Here is a 24,906-nt window from a genome sequence, read left to right on the forward strand (position 1 = left end):
TTATTACTACAGTGGCCTGGAATATCATTTTTGACTAATTTGGTTGACATTTCAGCAGTGTAAATTAGAACTGAATTAAGTTCTTCAGTCATAGTGTTAACATCACTGAAATCATTTTTAAAAGAGTATTTAAGGGAAGATTCTAGCGGATATCAAAAGAATGTAATCCAGGGACAAAGACCAAACATGAAAAACAGACCCACAACAAAGAACACAAAATAACCAAAATAATACATACAAAGTAACAAAGGTAAATGCGCAACACGGACTCCTCTAAAATTGGGAACATGGACCAGGTGCACCGGTAGGGTAAGCGTCCTCTGCTTTTCTAGAAACACCCGCCGAGATGCTCATAAAATGTCAAGTCCAGGGTAGACAAAAGATAAAAGGAAAACTATGACATGTTGAACAAATCAGGTTTCATGGTGCAGATGGATACACCGTAGAAACGATCCACGAGTTCATGATTACGACCATAAAACTTCTGTAGTGATGATTTCAGTCTTGTAGCAACATAACCCTGTTCCAGAAGCCTAATTGTAAGAAGTCTAAAAACATATATTTTTCGTTTGATAGGATTACATTGAATGTTCTCTTTGAAAGATTTGGTTGCTTGTTCAGTCAAAATATACTTTCCTGGCAATGGGGATCATTATGAAGTGCTATTGTATTTCCTATTACAGTGAGCCATTAGACCACAAACAATTGGACGAGGATTTGACAAAGCAGTAAAATTACATACTTTAAAGTACCCAACAAAATATAATAAATCATAAGATGCAATTGCATAGTCTGCAACACTACATCCATTATTTGCTCTGCCCACAGAGCAACTGGGTTGTGTGCCCCAGCTGGTGGAATGGGGTACCCCAGGTGTGTTACATGCTGGGGTTGTCAGGCTATAATACGGAAAACCTGACAGCAAACTATAGTAGTGCACCGTGTTGGAAAAGATGCCACGTTCCTCACACGTTAAAGAACCCTACTGTGGTATTCTCCTGAGTAGGAACCATGGGGCTCCGCAACAGGCGGATAAATTGCCCGACCCTACCCACCTCTCCCTATTTCCAGTGGCAATCGGAATTTGTCGACCCCGTTATCCTTGTGTCCCATCCCTTTTTTTCATTTCATTATCATTCATTTCATGTTCATCGTCTGAATATAGCTGAGATATTGCTGCTCGGACGTTAAACCCCAATAAACAAACAAACAGTCATTTGCCCTTTTTTCATCTTGATTATTTCTGGGCAAAATGCTATCAGACTTACAGTAAATGTCATAATCACTGGAATGATTTGAATCATCATGTAAAACAAAGTCGGGTAAGGTGCTAGTGTAGGCATTTAAATTTCAGACAATGCCAATGGTTAAGTGCTTCATGGTGTAGAAAAACCCACCATACAAATGATGCATTATCAATCTACAAGTGCTATATTTTCACAAAATGATAATTATTTTGTATTCAGATCTGTATTTTTTTAGAAAATCTTACATTTATCTCCCACTAAAACCAACCAAATCAAACAAAATCAAGGACGATAACTCTTGTAAAGTGCCGATTTCATGTACAATCTATATAATTTTTTACCTCAAAAGCCCAACAACCAAATGAAAAACTACGACTATGTGATCAGGAACTGTTTCTGAACCAGATATAAAATTGAATTCTGCGGGTTTTTGACATGCATGAATCACCTCCTGTCTGATTTTTATAAAGACTGCTACTTAAACCAAACGTCAACTAACGAATTTTTATTGTGACCAGTCACTCAAATATGACCTACATTGAATTCCTACGGTTAATTTTGTTAAATGATTCGAATTTTATCTTCTTCCTTCTACACTGAGGAATTTCTGGGTTATTCCTGGTGTAATGAATAAAAATACTTTATAAAGTAGGACTAGACAGGCTTATTCCGCGAATGTATTACATCCAAATTAAAGTTCCTGCTAGTTGCATCTCTTCAAGATCAAATAGTAATAAGACTGTAAAACTACCATTCATGTAGCTGCGAAACGTAGCTCTATTTTTTTTTTTTTTTTTTTGCATTTTTGGAACATTCGCATAATCAAAAAAGAAAAGATCAAGATCTACGATTTCGCAGCTACCATTCATGAAGACTTAAAAGCCGAACCACAAATTCAAGCAATTAATTTTTTGCTATTTCATGCACAATATTTAAATAAGTGCATCATCGCCACTTGAATATGTTTCAAAACAAAAAACACTAGTAATATGAATGTTGTCTGAGACAGTACTTACCGTTTCCAATCATCAAACGTTTACTGTTTACTCAAAGTGTTTGAAACTCAGGACTTAAATATCTTTCAATATGAAGAAGTTTAAAAAATTCCGCATTACCAAGAAGTATTTATTCAAGGAATATTCTTGAAATTGAAACTTTGTGAAATGAGTAATGATTTTGAATTTCCAATAGTAGACTTCACACGTCATATTGCGAGTGCTTTGGTTTTTGTTTGCTGCTTTGTATATTTTGTAATTTTATTTCAGCACTACAAGTACATCTTGTATGCGGATGGTCTCTATTTTCATTTTCATGTTTTTGTCATGTTTTCAAATTTTGATGTCTTCTGATTTGATGCTTCGGTGTGTTTTATCGATATTTAATTCCCGTTTTGTGTTTGGTATTTATTGGTTTTGTGTTCAGTTCATATCCAATCATTAAATCTATGGTACAATCATTTAGTATATTACAAAGGCTAGGTGCAAAAAAAAGAAAATAATCAAGAGATTACAAATCCAAGGTACAAAAAGAATGGAAATCGGGAATATGTCAAGGATACAACCACTCAACCAGGAATGGAAAATCGACAGCCTAAGGCGACCTATATATCTTCAATGAACGGTAGCCTGCAAATCAGATACAACAACCAACATGCACATATACAAACGCATAAAAAGCACACAAAAAACTAAAATCAACAAAGAACTAAAAAAACACGAGTAACATAAACTAAAAAAAAGTTAACATACGGTAAATTTAATAACTATATTTAATGCACTGAACACACTTCTTCTTCATCTTCTTCTTTTCCATTTTCTTCTTCCTCTTCTTCTTTTTCATTTTCTTCTTCCTCCTCTTCTTCTTTTTTTCAGATTTTTCAAATCTTTTTTTTTCTTTTTTTTTTTTGAAAAATCTGAATTATTTTATTTTTTTCAGCTCTTTTCAAAATATTTTTATTTTTTTTAATCAAAATTTGAATTAATATTTTTTTTTGGACAAAAATCCCAGGCCCACCCACCATAAGAAAATGGTTTGTGCCTTAGGTCTCACTAACCACTTCTAACCTTTCCATTACTTTACATGTTAAATAGGTAATTTTAATGTTTCACTGTGAACTCCCAGGACAAATGACACCTTAAAGTTGCATACCATTGCAATGCTTGCAAAATAAAGCTTTCAAAATCATTATTCTAATGGTACGATGTCCGTAGAAATTCTTCAAAACATTTACTTGAATAAAAAATACTGCAAATCATCTTTTTTGCTAACTGACAGCATGGAGGCAAATTACTCACACATGTAAACATTATTTATACACTTTTGTGGTAAATTATAAGTATGATTTTAAAGTACACATTCTCAGCTTTATTTTGACTACTTTATACAGCAAAATATCTAAAATATCTTTGGTAGTAAATACTCCATAATTTTCGTGGATTCTAAATAAGAACAAAATGTTAGTCTTCTATAAGTACATATGTAGGACTATAATTTACAAGTGTGAAACTTCTACATTAATTTTTTATCAACCATAATTAACAGATTTCACACAGCCTAAAATAAGTTCAAAACTTGACTTGAGCTTATATGGCATAAAGCACTGAGTACAAAGACTACTTGTTTAAATGATTCTATTCACTATTCTATCAGCAGTACATATTCTTTAAGAGATTTTGGCAGTGGTAGTGAATCAACTTTCTGTAAACATTTGCCTTTCAGTAAATCTCTAATTTGTAGCCTACATATAAACTTCAAAGGTTGAACTCTGTGTGTCAGATCTGTCAATTCTCTTAGTAAGTCATTCTCACTACTATCACTGTGTAACACGGCAGTCCGTATAGATATTAATGCAGGTATACTGAGTACAGGCTGAAACTGTTGGAGGATGTGACTGAATGGTGACCGTGAATTATAATACACTATAGAAGTCTCTACCATTTTAGCGTGTCTTTGATTTTTCCTGTTGTAATTAGAACCTCCCTGTATGAGGACTTGTGTCACGGAAAATCTGTCATCTTTTAGTACTGGAGAAAGAGCATTACCTTTACTAAGAATCTGCTCTAGGTCATAACAGATTGCCATTTTGCCTGAAATAAAAACAATAAATTAAATGTCCCTTGAATTAAATATTTACATGTGGTAAATCAAGGAATTACCTAATACTGGTCTCGTTCCTTTGCAGTTAATAGTAAAAAAAATGCTTTGCAGGGTGCAGCTTGATATGACAACAGAGGTCAAACCCCGACAATTGGGACAAATATGGATACACTATTCAAGCTTGATATTAAATATCTGACACAGGATATGATTTTTTCCAGAATCAAAGTGGTCTTTTCCATTCCCTCATTTGTAAATGGTTCCAGCCACAATCCCCAAAGTCAATCCCAGCCTTCTGTACAGGGTATGGAACTTTGTGGTACAATTTTAAATAGATCCATTCACTTATTTATAACCCAACATGGTATATCTATAGGCAACAACAACTGCGATGAAAGCAATGATAGTTATACAACCACAATTCTTTTGTGGTGGTCAAACAAAGTCGTAAGAATTCACCAAAAAGTTATTTCATAAATTAAATGGGAATGGGTTGAATCAGAATGTCCTATAAATTTGCCTATGGTCATGAAACACTTTACTCAGCAAGAGGTTACTGAGAGCCTGGATTGCACATCTGGTATAGTTCATTTGATGTCATAGTAAAGTTTAAAAAAAAATCTTAAAACATCAGATTTTTGTCAAATTAAAAAAAAAATTGGCTAACACATTTACAATAACATATGAACTAATGAAGCATTCATTCAGAAGTAAAAATGTTTCCCATTACTGTTACCCCTAATGCAAAAAATTTCCATTAATAAGTCCATGTGCATTTGATCTTTTTAAAAAATGACAAGTCTGATGACCTATTTTAAATAACATAACACCACACTTGATTGAACACATCAAATTACCAAGAGGCTCCCAGGAGCTTGAATCGCTCACCTGGTTGAATGTTTGCCTTTCAAAGGCAATAAATTGAACAAGAAGTTATCCAACAATGTTGACTCAAGAAGTCTTTGGTAGGACTTATCATAAGGATCATTTCAACAATTCAAAGTTTCTTTTAATTAATCATAGTTTTCAAGATATTGACTGAAAGTAGTATAAAAAAAGTCTTTTTTTCCCCTTTCAAGGGAATTAACTCTTACAAGGAGTTGTCCGACAACTTCTATCCCTTAAGACTTTTGTAGTCCTAATAATATGGATCATTACAGCTATTGAAAAAATTTGGCTAAACAATATGGTTTTGGAGATACATGCGAAAAACTACTGTCTAACTCCTATGTTCTATTTTTAGTAACAGCGACCAAGTTTTTCAACAGATCAAAAATCCCCACTTAAATTCTATGCAGGATACACCAAGAAACATTCATACCAAGTTTAGTTCTAATTGATCAAATAATGTCAGAGGAGAAGATTTTTGAAAGAAATAACATTAAAAATAGCAAAAAAACGTCAAAAAGGGCAATAACTCCAACATGGCTAAATGGATTTCAACAAATATTTAAACACAAATAGATTTCATTATGCTGAACACTTTTAACCCATCAAAATATAGCTAAACCTAACTATTTTGGAGATATATGCCAAAAACTACTGTCTGACCCCTATGTTCTATTTTTAGTAACAGCAGCCATGTTTTTTCGATGAATCAAAAATTCCCACTAGAATTCTATAAGGAAACATTCATACCAAGTTTGGTTTCAATTGGTCAAGTAGTTTCAGAGGAGAAGAGTTTTGTATAATTGTTAACACATGACCATGATGGATGACAAGTGATGGCAATAGCTCACATGGCCTTTGGCAAGGTGAGCTAAAAATACACAAAAAGCAAATGGTTTGTATTTTTGTTTACATTTACCTGAGCACTCATACAAGTTTGCATTAGGGATGATAGGAAGCTTCTTATTGTATAATGATTTTTTTCCAGTAAATGGTTTCAGAATTTGTATGCTGCCAGAAATGTGTTTGCCAAAAATGTTATTTTAGAATTTTTTTCACATTTTGCTATACATTTTGTATTAACTTGACATTTCCACTAAGAGGACTAATACTTCCCATCAGTACTATTTTTTTTTGTTATTGACAATACAATAACAGAATTTGACTGCAAATTTACTTTCAACATAAGTTCCTGGTGATATATGTACAAATCTCTATGGTAACCTTACACTCTATTGACTTTCGTTACAATCATGCAAGTCATTAAGTAGGAATTGCGGACAATGAATCTGACCTAAGATTTGCAGAAAAACACCCAAGTACAACAGCTGTCATTTCTACAATTTTAGCCCAAACATAAATTCCTGACAATAGGCACATCCCAATATGGTTATTGAACATTCCATTATGTTTCATATCCATTCTGCAAGTAATCATGGAGGAGTTGCTGACAACGCATCAGACCAAATATTGCTGAAAAGCACTAAGTCCATCAGTTATCATTTTTTAAATTTTTGCCCAAACAAATTCCTGACAATATGCACATCTCCATGTAGTTATATTTCATCCCACAAAGTTTCATAACAATGCTGCAAGCTGCTTACAAAATAGTTGCTAACAGACAGAAGATGAAAGGAAAGTCAGGCGGGCAGACAGACAGGCAGACAGACACACAGGGTGAAACCTATTTACCCCAAAACTTCATTTTTAGATGGGGTTAATGAAATGGACTATAACCCCATAAACCCAGAATTTTAATAGTAACAGTTCAAAGGCAATTTTTTTAGAGGAGCCTTTGAAATAGAGGGTAACAGTTCATCAGTGCAAATATACAATGTATATAGATATGGAGATATACACTTGTAAGTTAAAATTGTTTACTTTTCCCCTGATGACAATAACTAGTAAATGGACCAAATAAAAGAAGAGAAAAGGGAGGTAATACTTTACCAGTTTTGTCAGTAGCTGTTGCAGACAGTCCTGCATACAGTAGTTTATAAACTATCTCAGTCTTGATTGATCTCAGCTGGGATTTATTCATACATATGTAGTGTAAAGCTGAAAATATACACAATACCTCATTACACTAAGATAAGTCTTGGAATATTTGTACCAGATGAATCACAGAATTTCATTCCTCATTATTTCTTATATATATTAAACCTTAATGAATGATTCCTATATAACATTTTAAATTAGTGGGAGAGTTTGTGTGTGCTATGACTAAGCTTACTTAACAATTAATGATAACTAGTAAGTTTTCCTTCAGTAAAATTTATAGGTAAATTCTACTCTCTTGTGTTCTAAATTATCCAACTCTTTACTGCATTTTGCATTTACTTCAAATTGTACTTAAAATCTGCCCCATGATTGTCTTTATGGAAAATATATATTGGATTTCTTATCTTTCCAACTTATGAGTAATACTAAGAACTGAATTATTTATTTTTTCTATGTTTAACTGGCATCTAAAAGTGCTAACAGTAGCAGATTTTCAGTACTTCATGACTAAAATGTAAGACTGATCAATGATTTTACATGCCAATGAAACATTCAAATCTTATTAGGCAATACACTGTGATCAATGAAAGTAGTTTAGTTATGGGGGTGGGGGTAGGGGGGTAATAAATAGCTAGAAGATGTGTTTCATTGTCTCATCCAACATAATTTACAAAACTGATTATACAAAATGATTAGCATATTTTAATATGTGCAGTTAATGTAATGATTCTGGAATGAATACAACAAGTTATCATGAAAATGTATAAACTCAACACAAAAAAAATTGTCTTGTAACTGCTGATAACAGATTAAACACAAATGAACAACTTAATGTATACTTCATGGAAACTGTGCTTTAGTATATGAAGCAATAGGAAAAGTAAGAAAATCGACTTTTAATTAAAATATCATTTACGCTATCAATAACTCATCAGGGACCATTACTAAATATAACTGTGAAATAATGACAAATTTGTCATAAACTCAGTCTAGATCCTAAAGGCACAGTTAAAATTGTGCTAAAAAGAGAATCTCATGTCAGAGGCAACATATGGGGAAATACCTACATGTATTTGAAAATATTTATATCTGTCCAATGCATGTAGTACTGGAGCATGTTAAGGCAGTTCATATCTACATCTACACTGTGCTAGTTGCCTTTTTGTGTTTCTACAAAGGGTGGTCATGCAGAAAACAGCATTTTTTAAAGATATTAAAGACATTTAAAATAATGCCAACGATGTATGTCCCTACTTTAAGTATAAGAGTGTAAAGGGATTTCTATTTATGATGATTCTTAAATCTGGGGAGTTTCTTTTTAATTAAATCTCAGATATGCTACTTGGATTGTCTGGAAAACATGCTTGCATGATAGTGGAAAAAAATAATGTGCTTTATTCATAGGCAATGTACATTTAAGTTTTATTTCATGTCTTTACACAGGGCTGTAAATAACAGATGACAATGAAATATCTTACGTCAGATGCAGATACAACTTTAAAAAATATACCATTAAAATGGACCTCATTTTCTCATGTGAAAGTGAAAGCTTTCAAAATTCTGGGGAAAAAAACTACTTTTTAATACATGTAACTAATGGCAGAATACATGTATAGAAGAGTGATATTGAAAGGAATTACCTGTGCATCCATCCTCATCAGTACAGTAAATGTTACAACCACGATCCATTAAATACTGTACAATTGTCAAACTGTCTACAGCCATACCATTGCATGCCTCCATCAGAGCTGTTCTACCTAATTTATCAAAGAAATCAAAATGGATTAAAAAAAAATTAATATAGATATATGTGAAAAACTACTGTCTGACCCCTATGTTCTATTTTTAGTAATGGTGGCCATGTTTTTTGACGAATCAAAAATCCTCACATCAGTTCTATGCAAGATACCCCAAGGAACATTTATACCAAATTTGGTTCTAATCATTCAAGTAGTTTCAGAGGAGAAGAGTTTTGTACAATTGTTAACGAGGACGACGGACACCAAGTGATGGCAATAGCTCGCATGGCCTTTGCCCAAATGAGCTTAAAAAAAACTTTAAAATTGCAACATTTTAAGATTCATGAGTACTATATAATAATACTTGTATACACAAACAGAATAAAACCAGTTTTTGTGTCAAGACTGAAAGTGCCACAGCCAGCCAGATTAGGAAAGATGTGATGTTCTGTCCTGCATGTTTTGCTTGCAAGTTAAATATTAAGACGGTGTCCATGCAAAAACCAGGAAGTGGGTGGCACAGGACAAATTTTGCTTATGTAATAGCCCACTATGAAATTCATAGGCCAAATCTAATGCTGCACAAACAGTAAAGAGAATCCTTTACACTAACAAAAAAAACCAGATTCTATAGGAAGAAAATAACACAAAATCAATTTCATGTGGCCTGAACTTCAAGTCAAAATAATTCATACTTGACTTTAGCAAACTTTGTATACTGAACACATGCATAACTTCAAGCTAGTGATGGTATTAAGTCAAGGATCCTCAATATCTTACCTAAGACCTGTATTAAATTTCATTTACCAAGATCTGAGACCATCAACCATATTCATTGACACTTTACTGAGGGCTATTGGTTTGCACAAACAGGACCATTGATTTGACACTTTGAAAGGTCCAGGACCTTCCACTGTTGAAAGTAAATTAGGACCCCTGGTCATGACTCAATTCTAAAAATATCAAGTTACCCGAGTTATCTTTTAGATCTACATTAGCTCCTCCTTCCAATAAGATTTTTAAATTCTTCGCTGATGTTCTGGCTGCATGGTGTAAAGGGGTTTGTCCAAATCTATCCATTGTATTCAGGGAGGTTCCAAAATATACCAACATACTCATTATTTCTAAAGAAGCTGAAAATAAAGAAATATCAAATGCATGTTTACACAAGATAAGACAAGACAATATTTACTGGTACAAATACATTTACAATAAATGGTTACAGCATTATATGAACAATACAATATTGAATACGAAACATGCTAAAGAAAAATAATACATGTAGACATTGAAATGTTAACTTTCAGAACAGTAACTAAACTATATTCTTCAAGTAAAAAATATATCTTGTAAATAGACAAATGTTACCAAAAATCCCCACATCAGTTCTAAGCAGGATACCCCAAGGAACATTCATACCAAGTTTGGTTCTAATTAGTCAAGTAGTTTCAGAGGAGAAGTTTTGTATAATTGTTAACGACGGCGAAAGATGCCAAGTGATGGCAATAGCTCACATGGCCTTTGGCCAGATGAGCTAAAAATATGTTTTGTAAATAGACAAACGTTACCAACCAGAATCAGGGTTCATGCCTGTGACAATATGTAACGGTGTTTCTCCTTTCTCTGTAGAGAAACCTGGATCAACACCCATACTGAGTAGCTGTTTAAATCTGTCAGCATTTCTTGTCCTGACACTCTCCAAAATTTGGTATTGATAGTCAGATATTTTACATCTCAATACATAATCCCTTTCTCTGCTCACATCCTGTCATCAAACAAAAAAGTGACATATAAAACAGAATGTACATGTACAGTATAATCATTTTCCTTCTTGTTGGATGCTAAAATTAGCAAATACAAATACATGGATTAGGCCCTGTCTTATACATGTACATGTACATTATCAGTAAGCACAGCATTTCTTTTTTACTAGTATCATGTTTCACTGAAATCTAATGGCAATTACAATGTAGTTGAAAGCACATGCATGAGCAGTACGGAGTCAGAAGAGAATGCAGATTATTCATATTTATTTGAAAAACAATTATCATTAAAATGTGTATACTATTAATTATTTAAAATATACAAGTAAACATGAGTACATGTATATGACGTGTGTTTTGAACTATAAATGCATTTGTTTACCAGCATTAATTGTTCGTCTTCGGAACTGAGTTTTAGGATGAAAGTAAAAGGGATAACATTGCAATGTGATGTTCTCATTGTGTAAACATTGTACATACTGTATATACTCACCTATACATTGTAAATTGGATTTTTGGGACTAAATTTTTAACTGCTGGGAAAGGTTCTGACTTATAGACAAGATCTCAACTATGAAATAAAATTTTCAGCTTGAAAATGTTAAAAGCTTGATAATTTACATGAGCGTGAGACCAACACTGAACTGCCAGACCAGCGCCATTTACCCCTATATTAAATTGTAAACGTCAGTTTTAGGAAGACTGTCTTTATCTTCTAGCTCTTACAGCTGAAATATGATGCAGTAAAAGAATCTTTACATGTACTGTTTAGTCTTTATTTTGCCATTATACTGATTTTTATTTGTATTGCCCACTCATCCATTTTGTGTATAGGTTTTTACCTGCGTACACTCATATAGAAAAAAAAACCCAAAAGAGTAATAGAAACATGACCCAATAATGTACCATTATTTGTGACAAAAGTAATAAATATTTTACATGTATTTGGTAATGACAATTCTTTTACAAATTTCCTTTTCTTTAAAATAAAACCTCTTAACTTACAGAAATATCTTCATATGAGTTGTATCATAAACTTTCTGTTTTATTCTTTGTTGTTCAATATATTTATTTTATTTTGGGTTATTGGTTGTACCAAAATTGGAATGAATGAGAAAATGGCCGTATCAACACAATCCAGGTGACTTGTCGAGAATTTAATTACAAGTACTTGCTACAATAATAACAATTCTGGCTTGGAATTATTTACTTCAATATTTATTGAAGTTATCGATGCAGCGATGCAGCTGTCAGAAATCAGTCCAACTTAAAAGCAAGTCCAGGCTAGGTTGCAGGAATTTTGAGCTGAATGGGGGTCCAACTTATACGAGTAGGTGGATTGTTTCATACTCGAGTATGTACGTTACTTCCAATCCTCTTATCCCAGCTTAAGCTGTGCATTCTTTTACAAAAGTATGTAATTGTCCTTACATTTGTACACAGAATTCTTCAACAACTATTACGGGTTAACCAATAATGAACTTTGATTAATGCCACTTTACCATTCCTGACATTTTTTGTTGTGTACAGATCAGAATACCTACATGTATGTACTGTAGGCAAGCCAAGAAGACAATACTTTCTACAAAACAACAACATTTTTTGGGGGGGAAAAATAAAATACTCATGCATAGGGGCTCACTAACGTCTGTGTTATATACATGTACTAGTAGGGCTGCATATTTGATAGTGGGAGCAAGCCCCTATGACTCAGGTACAAAACTGGTATAACATTATTGCTATCGTCAATTACAGGAGATTTTGTTTCTTTTATAAGTACAAATTCCATCTTTTAAATGGGGACTTACTAATATACACTCCCTGATCTCAAGGAGTTTCTCAAGATGTACTTTATCAAAGGCTTTAGTAGGGTAAGATGGACTTAAATTAGTCAAAGTTTCCTCTGATCCCCCAGTCTTCCTCTCTTCTATTTGTCAGGATTAATATTAAAAAAAAAGAGGAGGGCAAAAACAAGTACCCGTGTTAAGTTTGTCTCAGATTTTCACCAACCCCTTTTTCAAAATTAATAATACAGTAACAAATCGACTACCACTGTATTCAACAAATGTCAACTGATCGGTGAATTCTAACCTTAATTTCTTCTCGTAAAGCTCTTTTATGCGACATGATCGCTTTGCTTCAGCCGACAGCTATGACATTCTGTTTCTGTTTTGGTCCTGTCAAGCGTGATACTTCGGTGTTTGCAAAATACGAAACGAAATAGAATTCAGTAATTCCAGTAAACCATATAAGTTTAGGTGATTACTTACTGGTGCATGCGTGGCCTATCTACATGAACAATTAAACTTATTTACATTTACAAACTTTGTACAGGAGATATAGAATAATCAAAGACAGATGAGGGAACAGCATGTGAAAGCTGTTCTCTGAAAATGTCTACTGAGGTAGAATGGACAACTGCAATAGATGGTAGGTTCCACTGGATGATTGATGGATTGTTGGGGTTTAACGCCTGAGCAGCAATATTTCAGATATATATTCAGGCGATGAACATAAAAAGGACATAAACTGATGATGAAATGAAAAATGGGATGGGACACATAATAGCGTCGGCAATTTTCAATTACCTTTGGAAATAGGGAGAGGTAGATAGGGTCGGGCAATTTAGCCTCCTGTGACGAAGCCCAATGGTTCCTACACCGATAGAATTCCAAAAGACGGCTTCTTTAACTTGCGAGGAACGTGTCATCTTTCACAACAAAATGCACCACTATGGTTTGCGGGCAGGGTTCTTCACACTATTTAGTCGCCTTTTACGACAGGCTTAGTGCTGTTGCGAGCCTATATTCTTTTGACACCCGGACCCGCACGGGACTCCACTGAGTGATAGTGTATGGACTATACAGTCTATACAGACTGTATAATGAAAATTTTGTAGCATAATTCTGACAGAATTAACCTTTTCTGTCTCAAAAGTGACAATAAAAAGAGGGACATCGGTTGACGACTAATGTGTATAATGCAAAGCAATGGTAGTTTGCACTGCACAACACATTATGGAGTAGTGCTAAGTGAATTTCAGACTTTAAATCTTGCTTTTGACAGCTGCAGATTGATTTTAAAATATGTTCCTTACGTTTTTGTTGCTTTTATCCTGAGTTTTTTTTTTTTTTTTTTTTTTTTGGGGGGGGGGGGGTTGGGATTAATGTCGGATAAGAGCTTTTTTTCGCGCAAGGCCAAAATTTTCATTTATAATTCAGCAGCGACCGAAATAATTTTGGGATTGAAAATCTGCCTTGTTAAGAAAAGGGTGATACTATCACCCTATACATTTACATGTAGGAAATTGTTATCTACTAAGCGGGGGAGGGGAAGTTGATAATTATCTCACAAACAAAATCGATTCCAGTTCCCTTATTGCTCATCAATCAAATGACCATTGGTAGTAGGACATACTCTGACTGAGTTCTTCGGTCAGGTATCCCGAAGGCTGGGCTTCGCTACCTCCAACTACTAACAGACATCTACTAACACTATCTCCGCAAGGGGCGGTCGTGTGAGATCCGCAAGGGTAGTCAAGATCGTATAAACCACCAATCGGCGATATTGAGGCAGCTGGAAAGGTTGGGAGTTAGAGAGATTAGATGCTACACTAATTTAGATGTGATTTGAATGCCTCGTATTTTCTTGATTGCCTGTGGATTGCCCGACGAACTACTTTACCACTATATGAACACTGCCTCTAACACATTAAACAAAAGATGATGAAAAATTTCTCCAAAATTTGGAACATTTTAATTTTTTTCAAGATCACAAACACTCCCCCTTTTTATAATAAATTAATATAAGCTTTCTAGTCCTCTCGGCCATAGAACGTTTTTGTCACAGTACTTTTCGGTCATAGTCCATTTAGGCCATGGTCGTTTCGGTTCTGGTTTTCAATATGCAACCAATTAAGTAATTTGATTTGTAAAAAAAAGTTCCATTTGATTCATTAATTAATATATTAATCATTATTTATACCATCTAGTTGACTGCAATCGTACCCAACTTGGTTTTGTCCCTGATATATTTAAAATATCATTTGACTATGAACTCGATGGTTATCTGGTTGAGTTTATTTCCTGCAAAAAATGAATTGAAGGAATTGGTTAAATTCTCTATCATGACAGTACAAGACGATAAATGGAATATTCGTACACGTGGAGATACTGATTTTCGAAGATTTTGGCATGTTATTGAATGTGTGGAATTAACTCTTTTCTTAAATTAGCAAAAACTAGATATGGCATAAGAAACTGCTATTTTATGACAAAACTAGTGACCGACACTCCGAATAGCATTGATGGTTTATGTATGCTTTGCAACCGTGTGTTCACAGACGTATATGTCCACCCAACTTGTCCCACAACGCTACCTCTATTTATTTTTTATATCTTTATTTCTCAAAAAACCTCTTTACAGTGGTATAGAGACAGTTAACATTACAATGCAGCACGAATGGCAAAATATATTTTATATAATACAATACAGCATAATTAGGAATATCAGTACAATAGGTTACGAAACAGTGTATGAAATCATTACTAATGTACATCAAATTGTTTCTTTATTAAACATATTTATTACCCGGGAGAATTCAACTATTTCAGACAGGGAAATAAAAGCTTACTTTGTGAGGGACAAAATTTATGTCGGAGGTAAAGAGTATACAGAATAGGGTGTGTGCAGGGACCAATCTATTAACTTGAAATGTTTATCATGGAATGCACATGGACTGCTATCTATTTATGAAGACAATAATTTTTTGAATTTAGTAAACAATTTTGATATCTTATTTTTGAGTGAAACATGGTTGAAAAATACCAATGAAACTGATAATGAGGTTGATGGTGATGTTGATATAAAAATTGAAGGTTTTGAAAAACTTGTAATTTTAAATAGAGATTTTAATATTGGTACTAGAAACGAGGGTGGCATTGCCATATTTTGTTGGGATTTTTTAGTAGAGGGTATTAAGGTTGAAAAACAAATGAAGTGTTGTATTGTTGTTGTTAGATTTTGTCGTGACTTTTTCCATTTAGATAAAGATATTATTATATGGTTTTCATACATTCCCCATGAGCGCTCAAATTATTATGAAATCTCCAATATAGACTTTCACGATACTATCGAAAAAATTGTTTTAGAGTATAGTGATATTAACTCAGTTTTTGTTTGTGGTGACCTGAATAGTCGAGTTGGAAATGTTAGTGATATATTAGCGAATGACAATCTAGACAGATTCGTTCCAAGTGCAGAACATTTGGAAAACCCCATAATCCCGAAGCGAAAATCGTTAGACAATATAACAAATGCATTCGGTCGTAAACTTATACAGATGTGTTATAATACTGGGCTTACGATAGCTAACGGTAGACTAGGAAATGACACGACCGGAAGGTTTACATTTTGTTCAAACCGAGGTAGAAGCGTAAATGACTATCTGTTATTATCACCAGAAAACTACCATCTTATTTCGTACTTCGATGTTTTAGATTTTTCAGAACTATCTGACCACGCACCTTTAAGTTTTGAGTTTGATTTTGATAATGTACAGCCTAGAAATGTGACACCAACTGTACGTAAACATTTGAAATGGGATGTCAATAAAACTCATGTGTTTGTTGAGAGAATTCAGACGCAAATAGATTCTTTGTATGAATTAGTAGATAATATTTCAAACATAGACGAAATGAATAATGCTGTGAAGGAAATTACTGAAATATTGTATGATAATGCATTCAAAGTCTTTGGTCGATCAATTCTGATTCGTGATAATTGTGTTACAGATAGACCGGACAATGACTGGTTTGATGCTGCGTGTAACACAGCTCGTCAAAAATTTAACACCGTGCGCAATTTCTATTTTCGCCATCCATCCGATATAAACAGACAATCGTACATAAAAGAACGGAATAATTACAACAGGACGAAACGAAAAGCAAAAATAAACTTCAAACGACGGAAGGGAAAAGAACTGTGTAATTTAGCGAAAACTGAACCGAAAAAATTTTGGTCAGCCGTTCGAAACTACAAGAAAAGTACAAGTTCTAAAGTTGACAATGAAGCAATGTTCAATCATTTTGAGTCAATATTAGCGGACAACCCGCCGAATTTGTGTGAAGAAGTTTTAGATTTAATAAACAATACCAATTTCGATGACATTAATATAAATGACTTAGACACTGAAATCACTGAAGAAGAAATTTTACGAACAATAAAAAAACTTAAGTTGGGTAAAAGTGCTGATAATGACGGTATAATTAGTGAAATGCTAACTTCGTGTCAAAATTTATTAACACCAGTGTTGAAAAAACTATTTAACTTTATTTTTACATCCGGGATATATCCAAATCATTGGACAGAGTGTCTTGTAATCGCAGTTCCTAAGTCCGGTGACTTGTCAAATCCAAACAATTACCGTCCGATAGTATTGGTCAGCGTGCTATCTAAACTTTTCACTTCTATATTGACAAATCGTTTATTATTATGGGCTGAAGAAGAGGAAAAATTAATTGCCAATCAGTTCGGCTTTAGACCCGGGCGATCTACAACCGATGCTATATTTGTGCTTCATGGGATTATATGTCATACGCTTCAAAACAAGGGAAAACTTTATAGCGCTTTCGTTGATTTCCGCAAGGCGTTTGACAAGCTGGATAGACGAATTTTGATATATAAACTCTTAAAATGTGGAATTAGTTCAAAATTTATATCAATTGTGAAGTCCGTGTACTCATCAATCAAAATGCGATTGAGATCTGGTGATACTTTATCCGATTCATTTAATAATCTGATGGGAGTTAAACAGGGTGAACCTTTATCCCCTCTTCTTTTCCTGTTCTTTATAAATGACCTGATCGAGGATATTAACTTAAACAATCAAACTGATGTCGTAAATATCAACAGCTTTTTGATGTATTTGATTCTGTTTGCGGATGACACAGTACTTTTTGGAAAATCACCAGAAATTTTGCAGGAACTTTTAGATAAACTACTGATTTACTGTAATAAATGGAGTATCGAAGTTAATACTGATAAAACGAAAATAGTAGTGTTTCGGAATGGATGGCAACCGATTGACAATAGTTTTTTCTACAATGATAACGAAATTGAAATTGTGGATTCTTATGTATATCTAGGAATGTTGTTACATAAAAATGGGAAGTTTCAACATACACAAAAAAACGACTGTGTCAACAAGGATCGAGAGCGTTATCCGCAATGTTTAATTCAATCAAAGATTTATATTTGACTAAAAAGAAACAAGTAAAACTGTTTGATATTATGGTGTCATCTGTTTTGTGTTACGCTTCGGAGATATGGGGTTTCAATCGTGGAAATGATATTGAAATATTACATAATAAGTTTTGCCGTCGTATCTTAAAAGTAGGTAGAACTACACCAAACTGTTTTCTTTACGGGGAACTAGGTCACCTTCCAATGTATATAATTAGACAATTTAGAGTTATGAAGTATTGGTCTAACATTCTAAAAAAGAAACAACCTATTGTATTTGACATTTATAATGTATTGTTAGAAGATGCCAACAATGGCAAGGTAAACTGGGTTTCAAGAGTTCGTGATTTGTTGTCTAATTTGGGCTTAAATTATATCTGGTATCAACAATTTGATGTAAATTTTGATATACCTATAGACACTATTATTGCTAGAATTAGGGATAACTTTATACAAAACTGGTATGCATCTATAGAGAATTGTGAAAAGCTTATTATATACAAGGACTTAAAGCTAGAATTTGGTTTTGAGGATTATTTAGATGTTAGTTTTAACTCACATTTTTTGACAAGATTGAGAAGTGGTACACTGAAGTTGAACATTGAAACTGGGCGATATATTGATACTGATAGGCACATGCGTATCTGTAAATGTTGTACCATGAATTGTGTTGAAAATGAGTACCATTTTTTACTGGTTTGTCCTGCTTATAGAATTTTTCATACTCATAACTTACCAAAATATTATTGTTCCTGGCCAAATACAACAAAGTTTAAAACACTGTTGAAATCAACATCTGTTACTGTCATAAGGAACTTATGTAATTTTATCAAATCTGCTTGGTCAACTAGATCACATATTGTTTCATAATTATACTTAATTGTGTATTGTTCTCTGCAATTTGTCATTATGTCACATTGTAATATATGTTTATGTTGCTATAGCATAATTATGCTTTTTTGCAATAAAGTATTCATTCATTCAACTTTTTAATTATAGCATTAATTAATTTATATAATTTACTAAAATCCGAGACGTTCTAAGTTTGCATTAGATCTCTCATAACAAGAATATTTGGACGTGATCCAAATCTAAATTTCAAATTATTCCTTCTATCAATATCAAATGCGGAGCAAACAAAAAGGTAATGAAACTCATCACCAATTTCGTGAGAGTTATATAAAAAGCATTTTCTGTCGTTTCGATTGATATTTCGCCATCTGCCAGATTCAGTCGGCAAGTTATGATTTGTAGTTCTAAATCTACAAAGTCCGATCGCCTTTTTATGATCTAAAAATTTCAAATAATGTTCCAATATCAAACTTTTCTTTAAAAATTCGATAATTTAGTGCCTTCGGTGAATTCTGAACTTGGGAATTCCATGACTGGTTAAATTGATCTCTCAGTTTTTGTTTGACAGTGTTATAAAGCCAGGTATTACTGACAAAATTTTGTGTATCCCAAACGTATGACAATCCACAGTTATCAAATATGGATTTATTAAAGTTAATCCAAATCATATTTTGTCCATCAAAAAATGTTCGTAAACACAGTTTGTACAAAATAGCAGGTAGTTTCTCTTGTTTTCCCAATATTAATTTGGACCCGTAATTGACTGTTCTCAATTTAGTAGTCTGGTGTGGTACTCAAGTACAGAATTTTAAGTGTACCCGCTCAATTATGCGGTTTTCCCCTGGTCCCCAAATTTCACAACCATATAAAAGTATTGGCTGAACTACCTTATCAAAGAGTTGCAGTTGGCATTCAATAGATAAATTGTGCAATCTTCATTTCTTTAGGATATCATACATTGCAGTTGTAGCTTTCTTGGCATTTACTTGTTTTTCCCGTAGGAAACTACCTGATTTTGTCAAAGTTACTCCTAAATAATTAAATTCATTTCCTATTTCCAAATCAGATTCATTATACGTATAACTCAAATTATTCGGTAATCTTCCTTTGCTAAAAATAACAATTTTGGTTTTATTTATATTCACTTTAAGTTTCCACATTTCACTGTAATCATATAGTGCAACAACTAACTGGTTTTGTAAATCTTCCTTTGCCAAAAGGACAGTGTCATCAGCATATACTACAGTAAAAAGTTTTAAAAAGTGATTCAGTTCTATTTCTAAATCACCAGTAACATGGGTTAAACCCTCCATATTCTTGCTATTGAAAAAAAGCACCAAGATCATTTAAATACAATGAAAAAATCAAGGGTGATAGGTTTTCACCCTGTCAAACAACAACATTACAAGGAAAATAATCAGAAAAATCTGTGCCATTACAGATTCGTAACTTAATATTACTGTACATATTTACAATAACATTGAGCTTCTTTCCGTTTATTGAGCTTGCCACTAGCTTTCGCCACGAGCCAGCGCGCCAGACTGTGTCCAAAGCCTTAGCAAAATCAATAAACGCACAAAACAAATTCTTCTTCTTTAATTTCAATAGATCAAATAATATATGTAAAATATAGATGCTATCAGATGTGGAATAACCTTTTCTAAATCCGAATTGATTTTCATTTAGAGAAAAGTATGTCTCAACAAAATCACCAAGACGTGTATTTAACACAGCTGTAAAAAGTTTTCCAAGGCAACTTAGAATAGTAATAGGCCTGTAGTTCTTTAGATCCCTCTTTTCTCCCTTGTTCTTATAGAACAGTAAAATATTTCCCCTGAGCCAAATTTCAGGAACGTGTCCTATGCTGAATATGATATTGAAAAGTTTTAAATAGATAGGCATAAAAATCTGTGACGAACTCTTTATATATTCATTGATAGTAAAATCGTCACCGGATGCTTTATCATTTTTCAATGATTGAATACACTTTTGAATTTCATCTCCTGTAATATTGCAATTTATAGTATCTTTAAACTCTTCTGGCTGAACGTCAGGAGCAATATAATTATCATCATCTGCCATGTTCAAATCTTTGAAGAACATCAATAGAAATATCGTTACTGTTACGTATTTGTCCATTACTTCTCAATAAATTCCAAAACTCTTTTGAGTTACTCTTTCTGAGATTTTAAATCTTGTTTCTCATGTTTCGTCTATATAAATTTATAGCTCTATTTAACTCTCGTTTATAACTACGTTCAGCACTTGTCTTTCGTTCCTTATTAATATAATTTTTGTTGTTTCTATAGCGTCTTTTTGCTATTTTAAAAGCCTTACGTTTTTGCCAACAATCTTTGTTAAATCAAGGTTTGTTCTCTCTTTTACTACATGTATTTTTATCCTTCTTAACTGTATATGTACTAAAAACACTCTCTGCAGATTCAATTACAATTGTATTACTATGTTATCTACCATGTCTTGATTTATAATTACATCTTCATTTATGCTACTCAAAAGTAAATTTTCAACTTTATCTAAATTTATATTTTCATTCCACTTTTTAATCTTTTTTTCTATCATCATTACAGTCTTCACTTGTGCTATTTGCTACGTTCCGTTCATTTCTACAATTCAATTCAAGAGCAACATGAGTATGCACATCTGAGTACAACTCAGAAAATTCCTATACATTTAGGGTAACAACAAAATTTAACAATTCATATGTACAAATAAAATAGTCAACAACACTTGCTTGTCTGCATGTAAAATTACCACATTTATCTCCATTTAACCTCCCGTTTAATATAAAACAATTATTGTTTCTATAAAAATCGAATAATCTATTTCCGTAATAATTTTTTGATTTATCTCTGCTATTACGCTTATATAACATGTCAAGCTCTGGTAATGTACTACAATAATCAGTGATAGCAAAATCTACAGGACAATTGTTATTTACATTTAATTCATTAAAATCTAGTTCATTACCAGTTCTACAATTAAAATCACCATTTAGTAATATATAGTTGTGATTGTTTGATAATTCTAAAAATTCATGCTCAAGTTCGGTTATAGCATCATCTACTCTGTAAACTGAATTCTCTGGTGGTATGTATATATTACCGAAGAGTACGTCTTCGTCAGTTTTGAATAAAGTTTTAGAAATTTTGACCCAGTATACTAGCTTACTGGCAGAGTCGATAGTGTTAACATATTTTTCTAAATTAGTTTTAAACCCAAAAGCTATACATCCAGCTTTAATGTTTGCATTATACTTACTATTTTTCAATTTGAAAGTGTTTCCTGGATTGCCAGTAGTATCTAAATCATCTGTTCTAGTCTCAGTAAGACAGATAAAATCATAATTTTGTAACAATTCCGTAAATTCAGGATAATGCATTTTATTCAGTACACTACGACAATTTAATGTAAGCGTATTTATATGTTCATTTTGTAAAATACAGTTAAAAATTGTTCGCATCGTTTATATCGTCATATCTGTTCTCCGCATTTGGATCTCCAGGGGACTTCTATATGGGTGTTGTGTTCATGCGTCGTCGTTTCAGGGTATTACCGGAGCGGCGGTTAGGTGTTACATGCTCTGATGATCCATTTGGCGTTTCAGCTCTACCAACCTCATCGTCGTCCTGTTCATCTTCCAGGTAGACTAAACCATCTACATACAAAATATCCCACACTAGTTTAACTTGATGGCCTGTATCGCGTTTTGCCTTCATGATGGGATATAGGCTCATTCGTGCCCGTTCGATTTCTTCTGGAAACTGTTGTTTGATACCAAAAGGCTTCCCCTTTAAGCGATGTGCATTTGACAGAACATATGCTAGATCATTGTAATACAGAAATCCAGCGACAATTGGCCTTGGGCGACCTCTTCTTCCCGGACGAGCACCACTTCCAAAACGATGGACATTCCCAAACTCTATCCGGTGCTTTATGTTCAACTCCGTTTTAATAAATTATCGTAACAAGCTTTCTGTATGTTCATTTTCTTGCTCCACAAGCCCAGTGAAATTCAGATTGTTCTTCATGGATCTACACTTTACATCCAGTATATCGTTCTTAAGCTCCGCGTTCTCTTCTCGTACATTACTAAGAACAGACTTTATTTCCTGCCTCAGTTCTACGGCTTCATCCTCGAGATCGTTTGCGACTTTACTGATTGACGTTTTTGTTGTGCTAATGTCATTTATATTTCTATCTTGCTTCTTTTTAAAGTCGTCCATAAAGTCACTCAAGCCTTGCAGATCTGAACTTTGTTTGCGAAAGTTTTTGCTCAAATCGTTTATCTCTCGATTTACTTTATTTTGGTTAGATTTCATTGTTTTAATTTCTGAGTCAATGTTTTTACATTGATCCTCAATTTGTTAACGGAGCTATCTATTTTTACCACTTTAGTGTTCAGTGATCTTACGCCACTTGTGAGTTTCGAAATTGTAACTTTGAGTTTATCAATGCTCGACATTTTCTCCTCTATTTTAGCAAGCCTGTCCTCCAGTTTGTTAACGGAGTCATTTATTCCCATAAGTAGTTGGTACATGCTATCAATCGTGACCTGATTACTGCTTTCCCCGTAAAGAACCTCTCTACTTTCACTAAGTACATTTGATTTCGACATTTCATTTTCCAGCTTTTTGAAGTATTACTAAGAAAATCAGTTGAAATAGAAGACCTCGACTCATACGTTATGTCAATCATCATCAACGTGCTTCTTTTGTGGTAAAATAGTTTTATTAAAGTAAAAGAATACCATTTTGCGTTAAACACAGACAGTCCAAATGAAGGAAAATACACTATGTAGTACCGATGATATATAAACTGCAAATCTCTGCCTAAGAATGACTTGCATCATTATATAATACTTATAGGAAAATGTAGAAATGGACAAGGTATATAGTGCTGTAATGGATAAGACTTGGTTATTGGGTCAAAAGTTATTTGCTAAATACATTTTGTCACTGAAAATGCAACCACTGTCACCAACTAAAAATATAAAATATGGAACATAGCCGTAATGCCTCCCCCAATATGAAATATGGAACATAGCAGTAATGCCCCCCCCCCCCAATATGACTTTAAGCATTTTTCCAGGATTTTAAAAGCTTCGCGTGAGAAAATCAGGACCATTTTCATGGTATATTTTTTAAAGTACGGTAGTATTTGCATCTGAAATAAGATATTTCAGAATCATCTGTTATTTATAGCACTGTGTAAAGACATTAAATAAAACTTAAATACACATGTACATTGCATAATGTTCTTCCACTATCATGCAAGCATGTTCTTCAGAGAATCCAAATAGCATGCCAGAAGTTAAAAAAAGAAACTCCCCAGCTTTTAAGAATCATCAAAAATAGAAATCCCTTTATACTCTTATACATCAATCAGGGACATACATGGCTGGCATATAATTTTAAATGTATTTCATATAGAAAAAAAATGTTGTTTTCTGCATGGCCACCCTTTGTAGAAACACAAAAATACATCTGGCACAGTGTAGAACTGCCAGCATGCACCAGTGCTACATTGGACAGATTTAAATATTTACCCACATTTGGTTTACATTCAAGTTTGATGTAAATAACTGATAAATAACTTTTTATGTCATTTTGATACAAAGTTAATGAGAAATAAAGGAATTTTCCGAGCAGCATTTGTTTCTGGCATTTGAATTTTCACGCTTGAGTGGTCACAGATCGACATTAGTCCACGTGCCTGATTAGTGTAATTGTCGAATTAGATGATTGCTTACACAAACTTTTGACACCTGTTTATGGCAAGCCGTTGATACCAATAAATTATAATAAATCAAAAATGGATGGTCACCCCTTTGCGTGTCTTGAAGTATGCTGTTTCAATTTGATACTGAATAATATACCAGAATGCACACATAGACCCGTTTGGTAACGAAATACGAAATATAGTGTATAAAACGGGTATCTCGTTTACCGTTGACATGTGCCGAAATCGATAAGTACCGAAATGACAATAACATTAGATATTACCCGGCATGCAAGTCTTCCGGAACAAGATTTAATAACATGTTAATAATTCGTTCTG

The 24,906-nt window shown here is 33.4% G+C and overlaps 1 protein-coding gene and 1 pseudogene across 1 annotated transcript; one reads left to right on the plus strand and one right to left on the minus strand.

Moving 5' to 3' along the window:
- Nucleotides 1–3,860: 3,860 nt before the first annotated feature.
- LOC148611957 (ankyrin repeat and SOCS box protein 16-like) lies at nucleotides 3,861–12,962 on the minus strand. The gene is made up of 6 exons (XM_088592995.1): nucleotides 12,826–12,962; nucleotides 10,544–10,736; nucleotides 9,943–10,104; nucleotides 8,873–8,989; nucleotides 7,182–7,289; nucleotides 3,861–4,333 (listed from the first exon to the last, which is right to left on the minus strand). Exons 1-6 carry the CDS (start codon nucleotides 12,859–12,861, stop codon nucleotides 3,885–3,887), a joined length of 1,065 nt encoding a protein of 354 aa, XP_088449121.1. The 5' UTR covers nucleotides 12,862–12,962; the 3' UTR covers nucleotides 3,861–3,884.
- Nucleotides 12,963–14,961: 1,999 nt separating this feature from the next.
- On the plus strand, nucleotides 14,962–18,846 carry LOC148611958 (uncharacterized; annotated as a pseudogene).
- The last annotated feature ends 6,060 nt before the right edge of the window (nucleotides 18,847–24,906 follow it).

This window comes from Perna viridis, chromosome 7, assembly GCF_037379345.1.
Source record: "Perna viridis isolate PV_CMFRI_1.1 ecotype Kerala chromosome 7, ASM3737934v1, whole genome shotgun sequence".
Classification (NCBI taxonomy): Eukaryota; Metazoa; Mollusca; class Bivalvia; order Mytilida; family Mytilidae; genus Perna; species Perna viridis.

Bases quoted from the DNA above. Each gene is read 5' to 3' on its own strand.
- LOC148611957 (XM_088592995.1), bottom strand. From the start codon at position 12,861: ATGTCGCATAAAAGAGCTTTACGAGAAGAAATTAAG. The intron at 10,105-10,543 runs GTTGGTAACGTT...CTTTATTTTCAG, and splicing joins AGGCATGAACCCTGATTCTG to CTTCTTTAGAAATAATGAGT. The intron at 8,990-9,942 runs GTAACTTGATAT...TTGATAAATTAG, and splicing joins AGATCTAAAAGATAACTCGG to GTAGAACAGCTCTGATGGAG.